This window comes from Heterocephalus glaber, unplaced genomic scaffold (assembly GCF_053883595.1).
Source record: "Heterocephalus glaber isolate CG9 unplaced genomic scaffold, H.glaber_assembly_v1.0 deba00001532, whole genome shotgun sequence".
NCBI classification, from domain to species: Eukaryota; Metazoa; Chordata; class Mammalia; order Rodentia; family Bathyergidae; genus Heterocephalus; species Heterocephalus glaber.
In genome coordinates this window covers 17,532,371-17,550,269 of record NW_028258330.1, presented here as the reverse complement: position 1 = coordinate 17,550,269, position 17,899 = coordinate 17,532,371, and the positions used below count along the sequence as shown (strand labels likewise).

General features: G+C 38.1%; 1 protein-coding gene across 7 annotated transcripts in view; it reads right to left on the bottom strand.

The window, feature by feature from the left end:
- Positions 1 to 1,571: 1,571 nt before the first annotated feature.
- Positions 1,572 to 17,899, bottom strand: part of Gpcpd1 (glycerophosphocholine phosphodiesterase 1) — a 55,249-nt gene continuing 38,921 nt past the window's right edge. For 4 of the 7 annotated variants that reach the window (XM_021255027.2, XM_004840786.4, XM_021255025.2 and 1 more), the window contains exons 13-20: positions 15,457 to 15,534; positions 14,414 to 14,453; positions 12,651 to 12,712; positions 11,117 to 11,182; positions 8,087 to 8,223; positions 7,420 to 7,555; positions 6,757 to 6,917; positions 1,572 to 2,775 (exon numbers count right to left, since the gene is read on the bottom strand). In XM_021255027.2, coding sequence (XP_021110686.1) covers positions 2,586 to 2,775; positions 6,757 to 6,917; positions 7,420 to 7,555; positions 8,087 to 8,223; positions 11,117 to 11,182; positions 12,651 to 12,712; positions 14,414 to 14,453; positions 15,457 to 15,534 — 870 coding nt within the window. In that variant the 3' untranslated portion in view covers positions 1,572 to 2,585. Of the gene's footprint in view, positions 2,776 to 6,692; positions 6,918 to 7,419; positions 7,556 to 8,086; positions 8,224 to 11,116; positions 11,183 to 12,650; positions 12,713 to 12,750; positions 13,941 to 14,413; positions 14,454 to 15,456; positions 15,535 to 17,899 lie in introns of those variants that run through there. The other 3 variants (XM_013070719.3, XM_087188688.1, XM_087188689.1) reach the window with 3 other exon arrangements.

The following is a 17,899-nucleotide window of genomic DNA, read 5'->3' as shown; positions in this document are numbered from 1 at the left end:
AAGCCAGCTCTGGTGCCCTTCAGACACAACCCACATAGGAGCAAGTTGCAGGGCTCATGTTCACATCCACCAGGTACAGTACATGATTCCAGAGTGAAAATACCAGAGTATAATGGCGGCATTTTATCAAATGTTTCCAGAAAGTATAATAATTTAACATTGTGGCTATACAGTTCAAAATAGACACCAACAAGGCATCCTGATCCTCAAAATGTAAACCAAGTCCAAGTTTACATTCAGAGTAAATATAACAGGGTCTCTTGATTCTGAAGGGACATTTGCTACAAACTGATATCCCAGTGATTCAAGCGTTTCTTTTCTACTCTGCTCCACACACTGGAATGAGTTAAAGTGAGTAAGCCGAGGTCTCTGGTGTGGAAGAGCAGCAGCCTGGTAAGCAACGGACACCCCATGTGGCCACCTGGGTGGTACTTGGAAGCACGGCATGCCCAGCACATGCCAGGCTGTCAGGGGTAGAAAGACAGAGCCTCCCATCTGAAGGAGCTTTGGCAAGAGCTGGAGATGGGTGCCTCCCAGGGACAGTGAGTGGGGAGGCCAAGCTTCCAGGAGGCAGGCACAGAAGGCAGCATGGGTGTCAAGGGACCAGTTAGTGACACACACACCTCAACGTACCCTCACTTAAATGGCTTGAATCCTCACTACACTGGTTTGAAGTGAGGAAGGGATAGGAAAGAAAGCAAGCACCCAGGTTCTGTCAGCAGCCAAAGCAGTTCCTGGAGGCCCTGCTCAGCAGACTTCGGAAGCCCACACCCACTGCCTCCCCTGCTCACCCTGTCTGCTCCTCTTTCCTTTAGGGTCTGCTTCCTCTCTGCCTGCGAGTTCTCATAATGGAGCTGGGAGTGGAAGCAGGGATAGGGCAGAAACAGAACTGGAAATGCAGACACAGTTGATCAAGTTACCACAGGGAACATGCTGTGTTATACAAAGGTCTACAGATAAATAAAAGTCTTTTTCAGTTTTCTTTTAGTCCCCAATTTCCATCAAAATGTTAAAAAATTTCATTCGATGTGGGAAAAGTATAGAAAGCTTATAGAAGACTCCATTTCTCCAACTATTTTCCACTAAACATGTGTTACAAACACCATAGGATTTCAGACCCTATCTTCACACAATTAAGATCTGACCCAAATTGCATTGCTTAGCTTAAAAATGAAAGACACAACATGTAATTTCAAGTCTTAGGTTCTCAGCTACTACCAAAATGTGAAAATACATGAATAAATTGCCTCAGGAAGAATACAAAGTAAAAGGTGGATGCAAATAAGATATTCCTTTAGGGTCAACACTAAATTTCAACTGCTCATAGTAACATTATAAAACCATTCTACAAAAGTAACATCTTCTTGAAATTCTATTTTATCATGAAGAAAATATATCTGTCAATTTATTTAACATTCATTCTTAAGTTACAGTTATGTCAATACACTCCACTTCTAAATAAAGAAACCTTAGCATAATCCTAAAACCATGCATACACATTTAGTAAGATCTTCTACATTCCTAAATAAATTACATGCATGATATATATTAACCAATAAAGAATACCAATATGAGAATTCAGAACATTTATTTTTTTGCATGGAGATTTAACTACTATACAACACACACACAAACACACACACACACAAAACAAACCCACAAAGCAACGATGTGTAATAGGTAGTGAGAGACACTAAGTAAGCATATTTCAAATGCCTACAAACAGGCTTTTTTTTAGGCAATAAAATAGTCCTTGCCATCTTCTCACGCTCACCTAGCACCAGACGCAAGGACTAAACAGTAAAGTGTACAATCTCATGCTTAAAACCTAAAGCATGCATCAAATTGGATTTATATACTGTGATCGACTCTTAATATGCAATACATACTTCTTGCTAATAGTTCATATGTTAAATTACCCTGCAGTATTCTGAAATTTTAACATTTATGCAAAAGAACTTTTCAAAGATTTATGAAACAAATTTCAAGGTGCACCTCCAGGCTGGTTTGATTAAGTGGAAAAATGGCAGCAGCCTCAAAGGCTCATACTGAATGAAAATAGTTTCTGTGCATGTCACTCGATGTAAAAAAACCCAAAAAACAAAAAACAACTATATACACAGATGGCACAAAGGTTTGTGCAGTTGGAATCACCAGTGCAAATGCATGCATTTGAGGTACTTATTTTTTCCATGGTCAGGTATAATTATGCAGTCATTTTCCTCAAGGGCTAAATATGTGAGACCTGATCAAATAAAAAGCTAAGAAGTTTAAATATGATATTTATATAGTTAATTTCAAAGATTTGTTTTTAATATAAATTTAACATTACATTAGGCTTATTTAGTTAAAAAATATTTACCAACCAATAAGTTTTCTCACTGTAGAGACTGACTGGTAATTATACCTGGCCAAGTGATTTAAATAGCGTACTTGAAATCCTTGCAAGAACTGTAGTGAAAGAGTAAAATACTTCATTATTGCTTCACTGGACTGAGAAACCCAAAAGGCAGAGATAAACAATGCTCAATAATGGAAAGTGAACACCCAGAAGAGCCACCGCTGAATGGTCTGCACAGTAGAAGCTAAGTGCTCTCCACATTATCAATGCCATTGGCATCCACATGGTTGTCAGGGTCCCCGCACAGGGATGAGGAGACAAAGTGGCTAACAGTGGGACATAAGCAGCTCTTAAGCTCTGGCAATTCTTGCTTCAGGCGTTCCAACTGCTCCACTTGGAATATATTTGGCTGTTCAGGCATCCAATCATATATCCTATGATCAAACAAATATAAAATATGTAAAATTGTATAATTTTGTGGCTTACTTTAGATCTGCCTGACTTTTTTCATGAGAATTCCTTTGCAAAATGTCTGAATCATATAGCTTTTGTCTTAAAGATGGATGCCTATAAAATGTTAATGGAAAATGATTTCTAATACAGAATCCGTGTCCAGCCTTAACATTTGCAGATACGTAAGAGCTTTACTTCCCATGTCCTCCTTGCTCAGGAAATGCTAAAGTATGTATTCAGTATCAGTGATAGTGAAACAAAATCGAAAAAGATACGGGCAACAGGAAGCAGGAGATGGCAAACAGGAATGCCAGCAAGCCGGGCCTGAGCCACAGAAGCAGAGCCATCTGGACCAGAGCTGTCCAGGTGAAAAGGAGGGGAGGCAGGGCTGTCCTCTTAAGAGGGTGCTGATGCTGTAGCCCTGTGACCCTCGCACAATGTGTCCTGGTGACCCTGAACCAGAGTCTTCCTTACACATGGTGTCTGAACTCCTGCACGGCCAGACAGGACTACTCCTGAGAACTCAGGTGGGCTGCGCTAAACCAGGAAACACAGAACAGACCATGCCAGATGGCCACAGATGGTCCTGTTATGCATCTAATGCCAGAATCATTTGCTGGAGCCTCTATGTGCTGAGCTCTCTATAGAGACCTAGTGGGTCACAAAATTAGTTTAGAAAGTTAAGATTCACATTTAAACAAGTAAATACACAAGAATAGGAAATATTCAAGGAGTATTATGTTTAAAATTCTGTCTAGGTACATGTGGGCCGGGGATTTAGCTCAGTGGTTCCACCGCCTGCTTCACAAGTGCAAGATCCCAAGTTTGATCCCCAGTACCAAAAAAAAAAAAAAAAATTCTGTATAGGTACATACTTGTATATGTACATATCTATGTGTATACTATGTTGCAATGTGAAATGGGATTGCCCTGAGAAACTTTACTTATATATTCCAGGAGACCTGATCAATAATAATGTTACTGCAACACTGGGCATAATAGCAAAACAGGGCCACAACCTAAGTGTTCTTAAAAGCAGAATAAACAATGGACTCTCATATAGCCATGGAAATTACTACTATATAACTAATATAGAAAAATGTGGATTAATTTTAACATGACAAAAGTATAAAGTTAAAACTAAGCAAAACTAAATGACATTGTTTAGGGACAGAAATAAGATTAAAAATGTTTAAGACTGAGAGAGGTTATGGTTATGTCTCTCAGAATGGTTATGTCTGAGAGAGACGAGGTAACAGAATTTTGTAGAGACCCACATGGACTTCAAAACTATTGATAATGTTTAAACACAGACATATGATGAACTGCTACTGTATTTTTAAAACATCATTTGGCAGATACAAGTAATTTTTACTTAAAAAGAAGAAAGAATCAATTTACTGAGTCCAACCAAAACTAAACAACCATCTAAGAGACATAAAGGTTATCTTACTCATGATTATAAATGCAAAACTTTCCAAAAAATCAGAAAATCAAATGCAGTTTACATGAGACAATCTACTGCAAAATATGATTAAATGTGAAAGCTACTGTGGTTCTGGTGGCTTTGTAGAGAAAAATAGTTTTTGATAACCTGAAACACCTACTTGCACCACCTCTGCTAAAGAAATGCCTCAAAGGCTCCAAATCACTTAATCATCCAAAACTTTCTACATAATGTCTAAATTTGGTAATAAAAATAGTATTATGATTTTGAAATCTAGAAGTAAATTATCAGAAGAAAATAGCTAAAAAAACTGTAAGGCAGAACTCCAAGAACAATGGAAGAAATAGGTACAAGGCATTGTTTTTTTAATAAACCTTAGAGAACTATTTAAAATTTTAAATTATATACATGGAGTTTCTTTATTACATTTAAAAAGAAAAATAAACTCCACAAAGCCTCTACTGGTAAAATCCACCTTACTTCTTGCCAGCCCCCAGGGTAGCCCAGTGCTAGGCTCTCATGAAGCCTCCACTCCTTCAACATCCTGCCCAATTCATGCTCTTGCCTCCACCTAAAATGCAACTCTCAAAATTCCAAATTCCGGGGATTTAGTTCAGTGGCACTGTGCCTGCCTCCCAAGCGCAAGATCCCGAGTTCAATCCCCAGTAACCCCCTCCTCCCCCACCAAATTCCAACTCGGTCTTTCCTCTTTAAATATAGGAAGATGGAAAGAACTTTCTTTAGCTTCTGTTATATCACACAGTATCTTCCTGTTCCCATTTCACATCAACATTTGGCTCTAACCAATGAAGGTCCTTGAGATGAAGGATCTGCCTAAAATTTGTAGGCCCTTAAAACTGTACATGGTATCATCTCCAAGGATACAGCTCCAGCTAAAAACAGCTGCATCACTCTTTCTTTCATATATACATACATATACATATCAAATCTTCAAAGACTTGCTAAAGCTAGCATTTCCTTTTGTTAATTTGAAAGTTTAATTTTCATTTAATTAGTTGAAAATGTTAAAAAGGGCCACAGATCATGCTGTTTCATGCAAAAGTAAAACACAGGCAAGCAGTATCTGAGTAATGATTTAAAAATCAGATCGTTTCAGACAAAGTTGTGGAGAAAAACAAACCAAAAAGCCCTTATGAAAAGTGATATAAAACTTTTTTTAAAGTGGGAGGGCTGGGGATTTAGCTCAGTGGTTCTGCTGCCTGCCTCACAAACACAAGGTCCTGAGTTTGATCCCCAGTACCAAAAAAAAAAAAAAAAGTTCACGACATAAAAGTGGTAAAATTTTTTAGGACAGAGTAATATGGACTAAATGGAAGGAAAGTATTTTCACAAGCAAGTCTGGTGAGGATTTTATCACTCTTCCTTTGCAAGCCTGCAATTCTATCAGCAAGTAAATAAGTGACATTCTAACCAAAAATTTCTTCACACATAAGCAAACTTTCTGTCCCTCAGATTAGTGGCTGTCAGACTTACATAATAAAAAAAAACCAAAAGAGCTCTCTACAAATAAGAATTCCTACTATGCATCACATATTGATTGTCCTGGCCCCTGGAAGGAGTGAACAAAATTGGAAGAGGCCTCACCCTTATAGAGCTGATCATGTGCACCTACCCACATAGGGAATGGGGGAAAAGCAGACAAGAGATACTGGGTATGTACATGTGTGTATCAGGTGGTGATAAATAACAAAGAAAAAAGGCAAGAAGTACACTGGGAACAGAGGTTTATTCTCTCATTAGGTAACAGGTCAGTCTTCACAGAAGTCTTTCTCTGAAGATAGAGAGAAGTTGTAGGAGACAAGGGCAGACAGGAAAGGAGGTTTGGCGGGGTTGTGAAGGAACCAGCTTGTATAAGGGCACTGTCATGATTTAGCTTTTCCTTTAGGTGACAGGAGACTGGGTGTTTGGGTAAGAACACAATCTATTAGAGATTAAAAAGACGCCCTCTGACTACAGTGTGAGAACAGACAACGTGCGGGCAAGGGCAGAGGGAGTGGTCAGGCTGCAGCTACTGCAGTATATTAGGAGTCGGAGTCAACAAGATTTTCCTTCTGACTGAGTCTGGGCATGAGATGACAGCCATGGGAGACTGAGGATTTGGCCTGAGAAACTGGAACAAATGGAGCTTGATGTCAGAACTGTCTGAGTGGAGATAAGCAATGTTGGGAAGACTGAAAGTATATGGAAAGCCACAGACCTAGATGAGCCCACTGAGAAAGCTGGTAGACAGGAAACCAGTCCAGGGAAGACGGCCACTCACTCTCACCCCCAAAAGACTCAGTGCATCTATGTCACAGCCCAGGCACCTCAATGTAAAGTTCCTTGAGTGATTCTGATATACTTCAAAGTTTGAAAAAACTTACTGACAAACATCAACATAAACCTCAGGCTGAACTACAGAATTTTAACTAAATTTAATTTTATTTATATTTTAAAAGATGTAAGCTATACTTTTTCTAACATTCCAGGGAGATTTTTTATGCAAAATAAGTACCTATCATAAATTAGGCCATTAACTCCAAATTCTTTCAACTTCCTTCTGTTTTCAGGATCATTGGTGTCATCGCCCCAACAGAATATGACAAGGCCCTTAGCTTTTGCCTCCTGAATATAGGATGGGTTTCTGAGCAGGTCTTCAGTATGTGCATTTATCCCCTGAAAGAAGAAAAATTGGTTGTTCACAAATAAATAATGTAGTTACTGTAAATGGTAAACATTCATACTCTATTGAAAAAAGGGCTCTCTAGAGTAGACCAGACAGGGAGAGAAAAGAATTTTTTCTTAGAATTACCCTATTGTTCACAATGGATATTTTATATATACAATGTATTACTGATATATGTGTATCATTTATTTATTTATTTTGGGTTTTTTTGAGACACGGTTTTACTATGTAGTCCAGTCTGGCCTAGAACTCATGATGATCCTCCCACCTCAGCCTTCCAAGTGCTGGGACTACAGGTGTATGCCACCAGGCCCAGCTATAATTTATAAACACACATGTTGAATGTGTGGATACATTCACATCTAAGTATAGCTATTTGCTTGTTACATATTAGACCTTTTACCATTGTGTAAAGTAATAAACCATACTTACTATTGCCCTAAAACACACAAACATAGGAAATTAAAAGATAAAAACTCAAACATAACTTACCAGAAGATTTTCAAACTGTGCAAAGCTCATTGCAATGGGAGTTGTCCGACATCTGAGGTCCATAAGTTCAGGGTAAATATCAGATTTTCCTTGAGTCAAAAACAATACGGGATATTTGTTCTGCTTTTGTCGAACCCTAAAAAGGACAATTAAAAAAATATTTTTTCATGGGGGATAATTGTAATATTGTTCTGAGATTTTAGAAAAAAAATTTTTTTCTTGGTACCAGGGATCGAACTCGGGTCTTTGCGCTTGCACAGCAAGTGGTGAAACCACTGAGCTAAATTCCCGGCCGGAGATTTTAGAAAATTTTAAAAATACAAAGAAAACAAAGCAAAATTTGAAATATTTCATTACTCAAGTATAACCACCAAAAATATGTATTGTTTTTCAAGTTTTTCTATATGAGAGCTAAAACACTCAGAAGTGGATGACGGAAAAGCCTTTGAGGGGTACAATCTGGTAAGAGGACACGTAAGCCAGGGAAACACACACAGGGTGAGGCTTTGCAGAGGTCAAGGTACCCCAGGAGCCCTCAGGCAGGGACAGGAAAACATGTGTAACATGAGGAGAGGACAAGGAGTGTGAAATCTGGACATCCAACAGCCACCTCTTGTACCCTGAGCTACACTCTACGTGTACAGAAGAAAAACTGAGTATTACTCACATTGTACAAATATCTGCATCAAATGAAGAAAACACAATTCTTCTCTTTCCAGAGTTTTCTAAAACATTTTTTAGAATTATATCCAAAAACAGATTCATGTCAAAATATGTTGACAAGTTACCATCCCATATTCCATCCTATGTGGAAGAAAAAGGAAAATGAAGGCCATTACATACAGTAGAATCGCAGTGCTGAAAACAAAATCAGATTCTTGAGAGTATCTAGTCTAACTCATATTTAAAAAAAATTTTTAAATATATTTCATTGGGCCGGGGATTTAGCTTAGTGGTGCCTCCACCTGACTCCCAAGTGCAAGGACCCGAGTTTGATCCCAGGTACCAAACAAAACAAAACAAAACAAAACAAAACAAAAAATATATATATATTTCATTGATGGCTGGGGATTTCGCTCAGTGGCGCCGCACCTGCCTTGCAAGTGGAAGGTCCTAAAATCAATCCCCAGTACTGGGGGAATTAAAAAAAAAAGGGCGTGTACACACACACGTACACACACACACACACACACACACACACACACACACTGGGGGAATTAAAAAAAAAGGGTGTACACACACACATATTTCATTATGTTTACTTCAGGTATGCAACAGAATGTTGTGTGTTATGTAACAGTGAAAAACCTAAAGCAAATTAATATTTGTCATCTCACATAGTTGTCCTGTACTTCTTTTTTTTTTGGTGGCAAGAGCAGCTAAAATTTATGCATTCTGCATGCATCCCATATACAGTACAGTTTATTACTTACGGTCCTCCTGCATATGACATCTCTAGATTTGTTCCTCCTACATATCTGCTGTTTTGCACCCTTTAATCCATATTTCCCCATTTCCTCCTCCCCTCCCTGACCTACTAACCAGTGTTGTCTCACTATTTCTGTATATTTTAATTTAAAATTTTTATAGATCCCACATACAAATGAACCCATGCAAAATTTTTCTCTCTGTAGCTGGCTTTTCACTTAGCATATAACCTCCTCCAGGCTCGTGTAAGTATGGCAAATGGTACTGAGTACATTTCCACCACACACAGGTACCATACTTTCTTGGTCCACCAATGGACACTCAGGTCATTTATACATGCTGGCTATTATAACACAGCTGGAGTGAAGATGGGAGTACAGATCTCTTTTACAAGGTAGAGATTTCATTTTCTTTGGGCATATGCACAGAAGAGGGACTGATGAGTCATACACCAGCTCTGTTTTAACTTGTTTAGAAACCTCCACGTTTCTCATAATGGCTGTGCCAATCTGCACGTGTACCAACAGTATGCAAAAGTTTCCTTTTAATCAAATCGTTGCCAACATGGTTAGCACTGACTTTTTGATTATGGCTCTTCTAACGGGCGTAGAATAGTATCTCATAGTGGTTTTGACCAGCCCCTACCTAATTCACAGATGAGAAAGCCAAAGGCCTGAAAAGACTGACTTGCCTAAAACCTCCTGATTACTGATGGCACAGCAACCAAAATTCAGGTACATTTATATAAAAAGTAACTACTGGGGCACCACATTTCTTTGAGTACCTGCACTCTGCCCTTAAGTGCATCCTTACTCTCTGACTAATAAACTTTCTCAGGTCTCTTTAAAAAAACAAAAAAGTTGCCTCACAAGTGCAAGGTCCTGAGATCGATCCCTGGTACAAAAAAAAAAGTAATTTCTGGGAATGATGGTGCTCCCCTGTAATCCTAGCACTTGGGAGGCTGAGGCAGGAGAATCACAGGGAGTCTGAGGCTGGTCTGAACTACCTGCACTACATAGTAAAAACCTATCTCAAAAAAAATTTTTTTTAAAAAGAATTAACTATATTATTAACAGTGCCTTTGCTTAAACATTAACAACAACAACAACAAAAAAGATGTTATGGTCTGAGGCAGAGGGATCACCAAGAGTTCAAGGCCAGCCTGGGTGATATAGTAAGTTCAAGGTCAACCTGAAATACATAGCAAGTCTGTCTCCAAAAAAAAAAAAAAAGATGTGGCAATTTGCAGTCTATTATGACTTTACAATCTTCATAAACTGTAAGGCATTTCATGTTAAATGAAATCCTACTATGAATTACCAGTTATTAAAAAAACCCTAAAGTGACTATGAATTATGAAAATTACTCTTAATTAAGATATACTTCAAAATCTCATTCTTTGGGTTTTAGGTACGTCAAGTACCCTCAAAAATTAGTTAAAATAATTCAGCAAATACAGGCAAGATACAAAGAACCCTACTGACATTAAAATTTAAATATTTAATAATCCAGTCTTAAAAATAAGCTCAGAAAAGTAAAATCAGGTTTTAGGAAAATCCTGGTTGACAGGATCAGATTAGCTGGTCACAAACAGCCTAATTTGAAGGCAGTTAGATTATCTGGTCAAAACAAATTCCAGGATATTACTCCAACTGCCCAATTATGATACTTGAATTAACCACTTAACACCCCACCCCAGTCCACTCCTCTGATCATGCATTTTATCCATTTACACACATTGTCCACTCTAATGTAGTTCAAAGTTAATTCCAGGAAAACAGTCTTGTCTACTTGTTCACTACTTGTCCCCAGCACTCAGAAAATGCCTGGCCCATCGCAATTTTTCAATACATACTTGTTAAAGGAATAAGTAAATCTAGGAATGACTTAAAACGTATCTGCAGAAACTTCCTTTCCTGGGGAACTACTGCTATCTGTAAACCCAACAGACAACTACTAAGGAAATGACCTAAAACATATGTTTGTATAGAGAATTAGAAGATTAAAAACTAAATCAGAGTTCTGTCTATAAGTATGCCTAGAAACCATTCATATTAATGAGCACACAAGACACATGTAGACTGAAATTTCTACAACTGATGTATCACTTTAAAAAGTACTCACATATAAGATAGTCTTTATTTAGAAGGTCCAAGAAGCACTGTGCTTTGACAGAGGAAACTGTAAGATTTTAGTTTCACTTAATTCCATTAAAACAGGACTGAAAGAACTTTTTTTAAAGGGGGTTGGGAGAAAAAAATGTACTTACCCTTTGTTGGCAGATCCACTTTATTTCTATATTAAACCCTACATCTTCTGGCAAAGACTCTAAAACCTAGAATTTTGTTTGTTTGTAGTGAGTTTTGTTGTTTTTGGTAAGATGAATGGTAGAATAAGAAAAGAAAAAAAAAACAACTATTACAAAAAAGCAACCAATAAGAATATATCATTAAATAAGGTAAAATGTTTTGTGTTTTCAGTAAAAACCACTATCTTCTCATTTAAACTGCCAACCTGGTTGATAACCTGGTTGATTTTATTACAATTAAACATGAGGTTTGATTGAAAAGTATGGTGAATGTTCTGTTGTGTCTTTGGTTGCACTGTTGTGGCTACCTCATGTCCTGAATCAACTGAAAACATTTACCTTTCATGGACATTTTGACTTTGGGGAAGAGCCAGAAGTCACATGGTGACAGATCTAGTAAATAAGGTAGCTGAGGACACACTGGTATGCTTTTATTTAACAGAAAATGCCATAAATGTTTTGAATCCATCCAGGACATGGAGGAAGCCACAAAGACACTCATGAAAGAAGACTCTCAGAACTGCTTTAGAAGGGGGCAAGAATGACGGGACAAGTGTGCTCAAAGTGACAGGCAGTATTTTAAGGGGGGTTAACAGCAGTATATCTTTTACTGTATAATAAAGCTTTTTTTATTATCTAAACATTCACCATAATTTTTCACACCTCAAAAGAAAGTCAAGTGGGGCTTTTTGGTGCATGCCTGTAATCTTAGCACTCTGGGAAGCTGAGGCAGAAGAATCACAAGTTTAGGTACAGCCTGGGCAACTTAGTGAGACCTTGTCTCAAAATAAAAATGGAGCTGGGGGAAAAAGAAAATGGAGCTGGGAGCCAGTCATGGTGGCACAGCCTGAAATCCCAGCATTCAGAAGGCTGAGACAAGAGGATTGCTCCAAGTTCAAAGCCATCCTGGCAGCATAGTGAGTCCAAGGCCAGGCTAAACTACACAGTAAGACTCTGTCTTAAAAATAAATAAATAAATAAAACCCAACAACAAAAAAACAGCACAAGTACAACACACAAAAATTCATCTTCTCAGGCAAGTATGGTGGCACACACCTGTAATCCCAGCTACTCAAGGAGAATTAGACAGGAAGAGTCACACAGGAGGCCAACCTGGATAACTTAGCCAGACCCTATCTCTAAGTAAAAAGGGCTGGAGATGTAGCTCAGTGATAGAGCATTTGCCTAGTATATGGGACGCAAAGGGTACAATCCCCAGCACAAAAAAAAAAAAAAAAAAAAAAAAAGGTCTTTGCCTAAGTGCACCCATTACATTATAAATTACATTAATAGGGCTGGGGATTTAGCTCAGTGGTTCTGCCACCTACCTTGCAAGTGCAAAGTCCCGAGTTCGATCCCCGGTACCAAAAAAACCCAAACAAATGTATTACATTAATATATCTTTGACAGTGTTGTTTTAGTTAACAAAATCACTTACTGGGCAGTAACAAAATTAATGAAATACCCTCGCCTTAGTTTTACTGAAGCAACTTACCATCTTAAGAGAAGGAAATGGCTGGTTTTCAGAAAAGGAATTTTCTCCCTCAACTACAGATTCTGAAATTTTAAATAACAAAACCTCAGTATATGAACCGTCACTGTATCACTGACATCTTTTCCTAAACCCTAAAAAACAGACCGCACACTGATATAATTATAACGTCCTTTTATGAAATGCAGAATTTGTGAAAGCTCTTGCATTTATTCATATTAACCATTAAAAACTCCATGTGTTAAGTAAGCACCCCTCATGAAGATTACTCTGCCACACTTTATTTTTTTTATTATTTATTCATTTATTTATTTATTTTTGGTACTGGGGATCGAACTTGGGTCCTTGCGCTTGTGCAGCAGGCAGTGAAACCACTGAGCTAAATCCCTGGCCCCTATGCCACATTTTAATACAAATGCCAGTCTGTGGCCCCAAAAGTAATTATTTTCTTACAGAAATTGAATTACTATACTCTTACAAGTACTCACGAGAAGCAATTTGTTATTTCCTGATGGAACTGAATTGTATCATTTTGCTAAGACTTCTATTTAAAATATAAAAATCAGCTCAGAAATTGACCAAGAGAACCTATAATTACTATTGTGGCTTTTGTCATTATTCTAAAACAGAGATCATCTTTTCTTTTTCTTTAAAAAACAGAGATCATCTTATGACACAGTATTTTCCAAAAGTGAAAACAAAATAACAAGTTTTTCTAAAAAACAAATATCCACATCAAGCCCTACCAACATGCGTGTATTACATATTCATAGACTAAAATTATGAAATTCTTTAGTTATATAAATTAAAGTTAAAGCTCATCTTACTGCTAATAGTCATGAAACATCTATAAATTTGTACAATCATATTTAGGATCTGCCGGTAATCTTTGAAGTCTTAAGCATCTCACAATTTCTTCATAAAGGTATTCACATTATATGTTATCACAACTGCAGACAAACTACAAAAACCTACCACATGTATAGTACTGTAAAAGTACATCCTTGGGAATATAAAACTATTTTCCTAGTCTTGATAGCCTTACACTCTAGTTGAAGGGAACAGGCATAAACAAAGGGTTTTAAAAAGGATACAACCTCAAATGAATGGTATGGGCTATTACATTCTATGGGAGTGGAAGGCAAAATGAAATTACAAAGGGATGTTGGAAAGAAGACAAGCTCTCAGGAAACAGCCACAGAGAGGTCAAGTAACATAATATGTCCAGGGCTGGGGATTTAGCTCAGTGGTTCCGGCGCTTGCCTTGCAAGAGCAAGGTCCGGAGTTCGATCCCTGGTACCAAAAACAAAAACAAAAACAAAAACATAATACGTCCAAGGTCACAGGAGATAAATAATAGTGCTGTTTCAAACTCCTGGCATTCAATGCAGATTCTATACTACTCTACTTTGTAATGGCTATATGTTTACAAAGACTAATATACCTGCCTTGCAACTGCAAGGTCCCGAGTTCGATCCCTGGTACCAAAACAAAACAATAAAAAGACTAACAAATACAAAATTTTGAATAACTTTCATCATCAAACTAAGGAAAACAATAAAATGGTTACTATGCACATGTCATATTCAGTTGAAAATTCACATATATATATATATATAAGTACCTCCCATGTATAAAATTATAGTCAGATGGCCCACTATTATATTCACTAAAATGACCTAGAATTGGAATGTTAGAATGGTTAAAGGAATATCCTATTAATGCTAACTATAAAATGAAAATAGTGTTTTCATACTAGTACATACCTTTCCGATCTTTAGATTTTAGTGCTGTCACATGAGAAAGCTAGAAAACACAGAGAAAATGCAATCAGAAATAAAGCCAGAGTCTATGAAGAGTTGGTTAATAAAATGGTAACCTAGGGCTGGGGATTTAGCTCAATGGTGCTGCCACCTCCCTTGTAAGCACAAGGTCCTGAGTTTGATCCCTGGATGGTACCAAAAAATAAAAAATAAAATAAAATGGTAACCTGAAAACCTAAATTAGCAAAGATTATAAAATGTAGAATTGGGCGGGGGATTTAGCTCAGTGGTTTCGCCGCCTGCTGCGCAAGCGGCAAGGGCCCGAGTTCGATCCCCGGTACCCCCCCCAAAATATATTTAAAAAAAAAAAAAAATAAATAAAATGTAGAATTATCAGTTTAATAGTAAGTACACTAACTACAGTACATATTTTACATGTGACATAAGATCATGCTCAAATACCCAAGGATGGAAAGAATATAAAAATTTGCAAGTTAAGAAATTGTTTATATTAATCAACCATCTATTCAGGTATCTAATAGGGATGGAAAAAGGAAGCATGTACAATTAGATCGTATAACAAAATATATAAACACCCTAGGAATTACAATATGTGTAAAACCAACTATCACATGAACAGCACTATAAAATCGTAACTGAACTGGGCTGGGGATTTAGCTCAGTGGTTTCGCCGCCTGCTGTGCAAGCGCAAGGACCTGAGTTCATTCCCGGTACCAAAAGAAAAAAAAATGGTAACTGAACTGTATTGTAAAGTACAGTAGAGAGAGTTAAAGAAGAGACATCACAGGCTAGACGCAGCCTGAGACCATAAACGGCCTATAAAGACTTATGGCCTAGTTTTTTTTGTGGATGCAAAAGTAGATGGATTAGCATAAACCCATTTCTCACAAATTACAACAGAAAACTAAAGCTTCCTCTATACATGCTGAATGTAGTCATCCCTGTGCACAAAGAAAAACATTAGCATATTACAGTTGTAGCACTAAGGCTAATGGTTAATTTACATTTTATACCACTGTCAATACCTTTAATAACTGTAGTTGGTCGAATGTTAGTTCCTTTACTGGAATTTCAAATAATTCAACTGGATCAGCATCAAATTTCTAAAAAGGAAGGGAAGAAATGGGCCCCATTTCATTACTGCTAAATATTTGCACTATACAGCCTCCAATCTGAATTTACTGAGGAGCGTAACTACGAGAAAGCCATCATGACCTCATGTAGAAAAGCCCTTCTTAACCTGGCACTACCTCCCACCTCCAGCTCTTACAATCTGGCTTTGTTTTCTGGCAACGCTGACAATCAAATCCAGGGCCTCACGCATGCTGGGCAAGCACTCTACGACCCTCAGCCTCTGGCTTTTGGTCTTAAAAGCAGGTCAGGAGTGCATGGAAGAAAAGGCTAGCCAGGAAGAAGTAGTGGCAACTGAAAACACAATTGAGGACAGAGTGAGATATCAGGTATCACTGCCCCTGCTTCCTATTATGTCATATACATTTGATTTGACATATGTCCATGCCACATGTCTAGGAAACCAATGTGCAAGTATTACACAGGATTAACTTCTTTAGATTTTTTTTTTTTTTTAAAAAGACAGGGTCTTGCTATGTAGTTCAGGCTGGCCTTGAACTCACTATATAGCCCAGGCTGGCCTCAAAATCATGGCAATCCTCCTGCCTCATCCTCCCAAGTGCTGGAATTACAGGCGTGTGCCACCATGACCAGCCATACACAGGATTAACTTCTGTCAGTAAGTTTCTAAATGTTTCTAAACCTTTTAAATTTAAGTCTGGTTAAAATAGCAGCCACACAAACTGCCAGGGAAAAGAATGCCCAATTAGCTATAAGCATTACTATTTAACAAGAAGCCTGATCAATATTTCTCTTTATAACCAAATCTCTTTTATTAGGTTGTAATGCCATATCAAATATCACTGGTAGATGGCCGCTATCTTAAGGAAATGAGTTAAGATACCACCAATAATCATCAATCCAACAAGTGTGCTGAAAGCCACTGCATATAGATATATGTTATGTATAGCATTTGCTCACATACAAACCTGTTTATGCATAAAGTTTTTCTAGAAGGATACATAAGAAACTAGTAAGATCAAGGAAAGGAAGATTTATTTTGCATTTCATAACTTTTTGAACTACTTGCATTTTAAAAATAATGGACATGAATTGAACTTACGAGAAAAAAATTCCTACTACAGGCAAGGTACACACCTGTAATCCCAGCACTCAGGAGACTGAGGCAGGAGATTCGCCAGGAGTTGGAAGCCAGCCTAGACTACACAGTGAGTTCAGGCCAAGCTGGACTACATAATGAGACACCCTGTCTCAAAAAACAAAAACAAAACACACAAAAAAATCCTACTACATCCTAAAATATATTCACAATTCACCATGTCCCAATCAACTTCAGAACAAGACAAGAGACTGGTAAAAACAGGGTCTCAAATTTATTTTGAGACAGCATCTCACTGTATAGGTCAGACTGGCCTGAAACTCACTGCAATCTCTTGCCTTATCTTCTCAAGTGCTGAGATTACACGCAAGTGCCAGCACGTTCGGCCTAAACTCAAGATTTATGAAATAACATTCAGCCACAACAAAAACGACCTACTCCATTTTAATTATTCTACTTTTGTCACATCTAAATAGATCCATTTTTTTCCCTTCCTTCCGAAACCATTTTACAAAAACAGAAGGGTCCTCTCATACATGAGAGGATCCCAATCCCCTAAGACTGTCTAGAATCTACCAGTATGGAGCCAAGTGCCCACTTTACACAACACACAGAGCCTGGTACAGTGCTGTGCCTGTTAGCAAATTGGCCTTAACTTGAATCAACTCACCTGAAAATACCCAATACAGTTTTAAAGAAAATCAAATGAACCTGGACTGTCAGCCTGACTAGATTTCAAGATTCCTGGGGGGATGGCTGGTCCAGGGCATTATACTCAGTGGATTGATCCACCAAGGTTCTCAGCATTTGTGCTGGTGGATGGAGGTGGGGCCCACTGGAGGGGGGACAGCCTTTGGAGGCCATTATCTCCTGCCCACCCTGCGAGCTCTCCTCCTGTGCTCTGCTGTGGCCGCCAAGAGATGAGCAACCAGTTATCTTCTCTTTTTTTTTAGCACCGGAGATCGAACTCGGGACCTTGTGCTTGCGAGGCAGGCGCTGGAACCACTGAGCTAAATCTCCGACCCCCAGTTATCTTCTGATGAGCCCCTTGGCCACCATGCTTGGCAGACTGTTCCACAGAGGCAGCCAGCCATGTATTGAAAGCTCTGAAACTGTGAGCCAAAACTAAACTTCTTCCCTTTAAATTGTGAATGTCAGGTTTTTTTGTCTGAACAGTGGGAAGGCTGACTGATACAAACCTACTTTAAATGCCTGAGAAACTACTCGGTTCATTTGTATACTGAAGTTCAGAGACTTAAATGGCAATTATATTTGCA